Source organism: Nannobrachium achirus, assembly GCF_963921795.1.
Source record: "Nannobrachium achirus genome assembly, chromosome: 3".
Lineage (NCBI taxonomy): Eukaryota > Metazoa > Chordata > Actinopteri > Myctophiformes > Myctophidae > Nannobrachium > Nannobrachium achirus.
In genome coordinates, this window is record NC_137812.1 from 52072075 (window position 1) to 52080909 (window position 8835).

At 40.3% G+C, this 8835-nt stretch overlaps 1 protein-coding gene across 1 annotated transcript; it reads right to left on the reverse strand.

Annotated features, from left to right (window-relative positions):
* Nucleotides 1–5940: 5940 nt before the first annotated feature.
* foxe1 (forkhead box E1) lies at nucleotides 5941–7110 on the reverse strand (the record flags this gene model as incomplete). Its single annotated transcript, XM_080722075.1, has 1 exon — nucleotides 5941–7110. The coding sequence occupies one exon, from the start codon at nucleotides 7108–7110 to the stop codon at nucleotides 5941–5943; it is 1170 nt and encodes a 389-aa protein (XP_080578201.1).
* Between the last annotated feature and the right edge of the window lie 1725 nt (nucleotides 7111–8835).

An 8835-nucleotide genomic window follows, 5' to 3' on the forward strand; every position in this document is an offset into this window, starting at 1 on the left:
GTGAATGTTTGTTCTTTGTAGTTTTGAGAGTGACCTTGTTATAACTTGCTTCTCTTACATGTATCAGAATGCATGATCATGGGAAGATATGACAGCCTAAGGCTGTTATATCTTCTTTTTTTTTTACCTTTATTTTTACTCTCTCTGTGATACTTAGCAGAGCTGGCCTGACACATTTGAAATCTCATAGGTGGACATTTATTTTTTGTATTGGACAATGGTGTTTTTTTTATCTCATGACCCATGACTCTTTAAAGTAAAATAAATGTATTAAAGAAATCTAAATTAAATCTTCAGTTATTTCATCAGCAATGTGTGAACATGTAGGCCTAGGTGTATGAAAACAAAATTACAGCAAATCAACCAAAGTTCAAAGTAAACAAACCATGTAACCTACAGAGGAAAGATATACTGACTGCTCGGGCTCTGACAAATTAAATATAATTTGTCTTAAGCCCCAGGGGAAAAATCCGCCTAAAATGTATGTCCAAATTGGAACAGTTGTGGACACAAAACTACAATGATTGTGGCTACTCTTGACTCGCCAAATGTCATCTAACCTCTGAAAATTCACAAATGCAGTGTAAAACATCACATTTCTCTTACCAAATTGTCCTGCTGTGATCACTTACCTAGGAAAAGATGATTGAAAAAGACCTCCGCCTATGGAAATTCTGCCTTTTGAATAGTGAATGAGCCTCAAGACCTCATTGAAAACATATATAGTGAATAGAGAAATTGTTCACCAATGTGTCATTATTGATAGGCAAAATTGTATGAATATATTCCAAACTATGTAAACTCTACAGATGTTTAGTGAGAGTAGTGCTGTAATATTAGTAATGTTAAAGTATAGGGTGAGAAATGATAAAAACGAGTAACAATAAGTTGTAATAATACTGTAATATGAGTAATGTATGGATGAAAAGTACAATGGCAGCTGATTACTATGCTGTAGGTCCACTGTAACAATAATCAACAATGAAATTGTAGTTTGATTTGGTCTCTATTGATTTATTGACATTTATTGACAGCTGTTCAGAGGTCAACACCTTTTGCCCCTGCCGGTGGGGGCAATGGGGTTAAGAAGGGATGTCCCGATAAAGTTTTTTTGCTTCCAATCCGATTCCGATAATTTGATTTTGAGTATCTGCAACTTTCTGCAATGCATTACGGAAAGAAAAAGAAAAAACATTCAAGTTGTCCCTGAAAGTTGTTTTTTAATTTAAATGACAGTATCCATTCTATCCAACATGGATATTTTTTTTTTTCTTCACTCAGTGCAGCATTGGATCAAAACAAAATGAGCCTATCCTTTTTTATATTTAACGAAAAGATTTTTCTCGATCTTTTTCTCTCGATTCCGATCTTTTGAAAATCACGTGATCGGCGCCTGATCTCTTATCTCCTATTCCAATCGGGACATCCCTAAAAATAATTATTATAGACGAGCAAACAAGGTGTCAGTCATCACTCCTAATGAGACACTCCCCAGATCCGCAACCAAACAAACTAGAATATTGGTCTTGATACAATATTGGTCACAAATTAAAGCATTATCTAGTTAGTAGAACCACATCAAAGCGATTCGCTGTTATAGTCAAACATTGCATTGTTTGCGAAAGGAGTTAAGAACATGGCATGGTAAATTGACTCACTAATTTATATTTTCATAGACAGAAACATTAATTGAATATACATATATATACTGTATATACAAACATACTAATAACCTAGTATAAAATAGTCTATATACAGTATTTCCTATGGAAAGTTAGACATTGGTTGATGTGTCCCTTGTATGTAATACCTGTTGCTTATCTCAAGTGTTTAAACGAGTGCCAGCATTTTGTGGGCAATGCTTGTTCATAATAGTTCCTAGTGGCAATATGGTACATTGCACGTTAATGTATGTAAATTACTTCTTTCATGTTAAGTTCAAAACTGTGAAGAGTTTTGAAGTTAATTGACTTCTGCAGAAAACATAAAGGAATAGTAAAATGTATTTTATCCAATTTGAGTATGTATAATAATATAATGTTTTTCTGTTATATGATGTTTTGCATAGTATTGTTGTATATTTGTCTGTCATTTTATGTCTCAATGAATGGAGTTCAAAGGACATTGCAAACAAGCTGTAGTGCTTTCTTGGGTCCTATTTGTAGACCTTGTATCTGAACTGTATACTGTCATGTTCTTTTCCCATGAAAACGGCTAATAAAGTATTCAAACGATCAAAAAACCTACCACTCATATATGTTTTTTGTAACACATTCTTTTGGACAAGGTTTATTGGTAATAAAGGAAGCTCTGGCAGGAATCAAGGTCAGGCTCACAGTGGTGTGTATTCACAGACTACACAATTCTTTTCTCTCTTAATCACTTAAACCCTATTTGAAAAATAGTCGATTTAGGTTTAAAGTGGCCCTTGTATTTAAAAATCGAACCTCTGTTCGAAGTGGAGCTGTGTGTGTGTGTGTGTGTGTGTGTGTGTGTGTGTGTGTGTGTGTGTGCGCAACAGCGCCCCTCCCTTAACATGGGTGGTCAGAAAAGGTTACTGCAGGCTACAGACACGCAGACAGACATACCCACACACACGGCCACGTATAGGGAGCTCCACACAGCTCCAAAAATATATATTATACGGTAATAGGGAGGGTCATTGGGTGGCGCAGGAAGAAGTCAGTTGTAGGATTAATCAAACCAGCTCTGGGTATGTTAAATACCCACTTGTTCAAAACCAACCTGCATCATTGACAGGCACATAACTGAAAAGTTTCAGGACTCGAGCTGCGCTAAAACATTGCTCATTTTTCAGTGTTTGTCAAGCCTGCCCTCTTCATTTCTGCTTCACTGCTACTCAATGCGAGTTTCATTCTCTCTTATAGAAAGACATATCTCTATCCCTTGTGATGTGCTGGTGGAAATGCCTGTGGCATTAGTTAGTGTCTACAAAATGTATGGCTCCATCAATATAGAACTATCTCAGTCATGTTCTTTTGAATCATTCCTTAACCCATTTAGGCCTAAAATTATTGAATGCTTTAACCAGTGAAAAATAGCAGATATACAAGCTCACAGTGCGGCACCGAGTGCCGCGCTGCGAGCTTATAGATCTGCTATTTTTGAAAAAGTCGTGAAAATGTGTGCAAATCTTTGAATATATGTATTTTCAAAGCGAACGTTTGTAACTCAAATTTTGCTTCTGGGGGGTCCCTGGAACTAAATATTTTGAGATGGGGGTCCGTGGCCAAATAAATATCATTTTGGGTGTCCTTCACATGAAAAGGTTTGAGAACCACTGACATAGTAGTCTCTCGAGAACAGACTAACTGAGCTCCAGTTAAATGAAAAGGACCTTTTCTTTGACGATGGCTGGCCAGATTGTTGACGTACAAACATCGGTTTTTCAAAAAATCTTAGAAGGATTCAAAAGACACTTATGTAATCTGGTCAAAAATCTAATTTTCACGATTTTTCAAAAATAGCAGATCTACAAGCTCGCAGCGCGGCACTCGGTGCCGCGCTGTGAGCTTGTATATCTGCTATTTTTCAATAGTTAAAGCATAAAATATTGCGTCATAATGTGTTCAGGCCTAAATGGGTGTTAAATCACAAATATGAGGTTGATGTTGGCACTGTATCCCTCTGTTTCTCAGTTCTGAGATTTGACTACTTCTTTATCAAGTGCTTTGTAGTCGTGTTTTGTGCTACAGACTGTAAACACGACAGACTGTAGGCTAACATTTTACCACTGCAGTAACTTTCAAGTTTCCATAGTATATTGCTAATGTTTACAATTGTAGGCTTTGCTGTAAACTGCAGTTTGCGCATAGGTCAACAGCACAACAGTATACATAGTAATCAGTAACAAAGAATAACTTCAGTTTTTCCTTTTCAAACCATAAATACACTGAAATATTGCTCTCTTGTAGTTTGGGTAATGAAAAATACCAAGCAAGATGGTATTTATTGAAGCTTTATGATGTCTAGTTTATTCCTTTAACCATGATTGTGTCTCAGTTTTGTTCTAGGAAGCAAATTATACTATGTAATCATAATTGTCATTGAATCATGAAATATTTATACAATCATGAAAGTCTTAATTGATTAATGACAATTGTTTTAATGTTTTACGTTGAACTGGATTAATTAAAAAGTGTAAGTGAGTACCTCAGGCATTTCACTGAGCCGTATGGAATAATATTATAATAGATTATATCACTCAAGGGGGAAATCTTAAAGGAATTCATGCACACTCTTATGCAGATTTGGATAATATCTCAGCTTTAGGTCTTTTCAGTGACTTTCCTGTTGGAGGTTAATATGTTGCATCTTCATTAAAATGCCCACTATTTTGTGCATTTTGCCTCATCAGTCAAAGCTCCCTTTCCTTTCAAATAACAAATGCACTCACTGTGATAAAGCCATTTTCCCTCTTGTGTCTCTCATCCTGTCTCCTGTGTAATCTTATCTCAGAGCGGGTACCTCTTGTGTTTGGTTAAAAGCCTCGCAAATTACTTAGCTTCACAAGTTTAACTATCAGGTTCCAAGGCGATTAGACTGATTAGACTGCATAGACAGTCTAGCTTAGACTCATCTTCTACTTACAAATTGAGTGGACAGCAATTAATTCATTATTTCATTCAATTATTTTTGCTCCCCTCTGTAAATTCTATACCTTGAAATTCATTGAGAGGGGCGACAGAAATGCCAGTTTTTACCATGTGTCTCCCCTGCTTGGGCCTTGGGGTGACAATGTGTGTGAGCTAGAGGAGTTGCAGCTTGTTAAGTGGCTGTGTCGATGTCTGGACATGATAACTAAAGGCCGCTCAGGGTGGCTCCAGACGGCACTTCAGAACCAGCTGAGCTGAAACAGATGGGTAGAAAATGGGAAGAATGACACAAAAGGGAAGGAACTGAGTTGGGCTTTAAATTGGCATTTAAATTCCCTTTGTTCTTTGTCTCAGAAAAGATAATGCCAAAAATCGTGTTTGTTGTTTTGGAAAATTTGTCCTTGAGTTAAATCGGATTTTTGTCTGTTTAAAAACGAAATCCAAGTTTGATATTGTGTGTGTGCATGGGTTCTATTGTAGGAAATGATTAGTAGGCCTATTTGAACTGCTGAATTTGAATTGCTGATATTGCCAAGAGGAATATTTTAAAGTAGAAAGACAATAGTTTTATACAAATACAATGTGTTTTTATTTTATTTTAGCACAGCTACATGAATGTCTTATAGCATTGATGCTTCAATAAATTAAAATGTTTAAAACTTGCATGACAAATTATTTGCATACGGTAATTCAGCATTTATTTTGAAAGAATACAGCCTGATATATGCTGATGTCTAAAGCCTGCATTTTACCATTTGCCAGCAAAAACACATTCAATGCAATAATAAAAGAAATGAATCGTCAAATAGCCTATAAACATAAAACACAATAATTTATACGAACAGTGTTAAATTCAGTGTCATTGAACTCCAATAATGTAGAATTACACTCACATTCCAGTCATGAAGATTATGCTTGCAAGCAAAGAGGACATTGTGTGAACCACCGTAGAGTATATGTCTATAATCTCACTGTTTGTAATGTTGCTACAGCTGTATTGGAAGTGCACGTGACAAGCAAACACATTGAAACATTTTCTATATACAGTATAAGGTGAATATCCATTAGTATGGATAATTACTAATGTGTTTGTGTCTTGCAGTCCATTATATTATTATTACATTATCATTACTGCAGGAGAGGTCTTTTTTTACCTTATCGTGTAAGAGCAAAGACAAAAGAAGAGACCTCACTGCGACAGCGGTGTCCAGGATTGACTGGTCCATTCGCTGTAGTCTCTGACATGACATCTTAGCAACATTGCAAGAAATGGCCAAAACAAAATCTTACCCACATTCCCCCTCTCTCCACACTCAGGGGTAGCTTAGATAGCAGACACAAACCTTTCCATATTCCCTGGGTATGAGGGATGCCGTAAGTAACTGCCTGTGTTGTGACTAATGTGACCCGTTGCTCCATTGTATTGGGAGAAAGAAGCGAGCTGGGCAGGGGAAACCCGACCGTAATGTTCTGCTGTCTCTACGGAACCTGGGGGTGAAGAATGGAGACGTCCGGTCATTCCGTACCCCTGGCTGTGGCCTGGCTGACCATAGGAGCTCTGGCTTGCGTGATGGTGGTGATGGTGGTGTGGGTGTGGGTGTGGGTGTCCATTTGACCCAGAATAGGCAAACCCAACATGGGGGGCAGAGGAGCGGGAAAGCATTGCCCCTCCGCAAGCCTGGCTCTGGAAACCTGGAGTTCCTCCGAGGCTGCACGGGCTTGATACAGGCGGACCTCCCTCTGGACTGAAGCTTCGGCTAGGCTGCTGCATCCCCTCCGGTCCCTGACCTCCACTCCCTGGAACATTGGATGGAGCCGAGTGCCCTATGAGGGTGTTGATGCTAAACATGTGGGCCTGTCCGGGACCAAAGCCTGGGGGAGACGGGGACGGGTGGTAGTAGGCCGAGGGTGGCAGCTGTTGAGCATAGGTAGAACTGACCGTGACATTGGGGTACACAGAGTTGGCATAGGCCGCAGAGCGGGCGGCAGCGATCTGCACGGGGGAGAATACGGGTGATTCGTGGACATACGTGGCGTAAGTGGTGAAGTCACAGCGCTTGAACCTTTTCCTGCGCCTCAGGAAACTGCCGCTCTCAAACATGTCCTCTGCGTTGGGGTCAAGGGCCCAATAGTTGCCTTTTCCTGGCCGCCCGGGCTCTCTGGGGATCTTGATGAAGCAGTCGTTGAGAGTCAGGTTGTGGCGAATGGAATTCTGCCACTTCTTGGAGTTGTCCCTGTAGAAGGGGAAGCGCTCCGTGATGAACTTGTAGATGCCTCCCAGGGTCAGCTTGCGGTCGGGGGAGTTGCCGATCGCCATGGAGATGAGAGCGATGTAGCTGTAGGGAGGTTTACCTCGCTGGAGCGGTCTCTTCCTCCGTCGACCGGCACGCGGCTGCTCGTCCGTCTGAGTGGCGGGAGGTGGAGGAGGGTTGGAGGCAGACAAGGAGATCTCCGACGGAGAGTCCTTCTCCACTTTGACCACTGGCATCGTCATGGAATGGTTTCAAATGTCCCACCAAAAACAGACAATCACATAAAAATCACTTAAGTGCTGCAGGATACAATGCCCTTGAAAACAGACTTTAGACTGCAAGGAAATAAACTAAATAAGAGTAGCAAGCAATCATACTAAAGACAGAATGACAGATTGCAATACTTTCTTTAAATGATCAACTCACTGTTTTTAAGTCCAAAACAAGCAGTCCCCTCAGAGCTGTAAATTCAGCAGTCCTTTCCAAGTTATTTAATGCTTAGTTTGTAATTCCAGTAAAGTCGAGGAGCTCAGGTAAGCACACCATGCGTATTCTCCGAGGTGTATGTGTATGTGTGTATGTGTGTGTGTGTGTGTGTGATAATGACTCATGGCGAGTTACCTGAAGACTGTAATAGCTGTGCGGAGCACACCTGAGGGGCCACACCTCCCCTAAACATATCACATGCTCTTGACATACCAGCGCTTATAAGGGTCTATTGTTCCATGTTCTACAAAGTGCACAAGCTATTTGTGATGGATATTTTCTATTTCGAGTGTCTTAACATGTTTTGCTCTGTGAATCTCAAGTGGTGAAAAAGAACGTCTAGCTACTCAGAGAAGATTTGGTTTTAAATCTTTGAATTGAAAAAGAGCAATAATTTACATCAGTAAATGGGCTAAAATGCCATTACAGTTGAATGAACCAATATTTTCCTTTGATCGTTCACTAAATTGTTAATGCTTCCTTACACCTACTGTGCCTATCTTATTTATTCTATTCAGGCACTTATCGTTTTCATCGACCAGAACAGTCAAAACAAACCTCTTTTCATCTTACTGTACTATTCAAATCTGCTTATAAAGTCAACCTCAAGTTTATTTTAAAATGTCCAAAATGAGCCTTGTTGTTTTGACGTTTAACACTAAAAGGCCTCCTTAGTGGTAATGTAACCTGTGGATTGTTTTTCTACCTCACTTCCTTGTTTGTTTTGTGCCAGTGGTTGGAGGAGCCAGCTGTGTTAAGCTATGTAAATGTTGTCCAGAGGAGGGCTTGTCCCGTGCTCGCACCATGCAAAATATGGGCCATCACCATCAATCCCTGGATACAACCAGAGTGACAGGAATAGAAAACTAGAAGATATGGGTCAGGAATTGTTCACTGATATTTCACTTGATTACCAGGACGAGTGACTTATAAGACAAATCATAATGGTAAAGAGCTGCTGTTATAGCCCCTTGCCCCCTGCATACACATAATATAGACCTATTAATTCTTCACAAAAAAGTTCCATTTTAAACCAAAACACATTCTTAGGTATTCTAAATTGTGCAACCCCCTCCCCCTCTCCCCCCAAAAAGTTTGAGTGAACTGAATTGAATTCCTTGGGCGCCAGAGATGGAGGCTCAGCTGAAGCCCTGCTGTCAGCAGTAACTGGTGGAATGGGAGTCTCCTGCACTCCAGAGGGCCAGGGTTAACTAGTTTAAGCTCTTAAACAAACACAGAGCAGGGGAAAACGCGGCAGCACACTCCCAGCGCTCAACACTCCACGTCGGGTAACACAGCACAGCGGGGCCCAGCGTTGGGGCAGAAAGCACATGTGGTGAGGGAAACAGGGAGAGGAGAGGGGGGTTTCATCAGAAAACAACCCGATGAAAGGTTTATAGCTGCGGGGAGGGGTTGGATTGTGGTCCCTGTTGTACCATGAGGTGTCACACTGAGGTGGAGCCACTTGGAAGTCCTCGAAC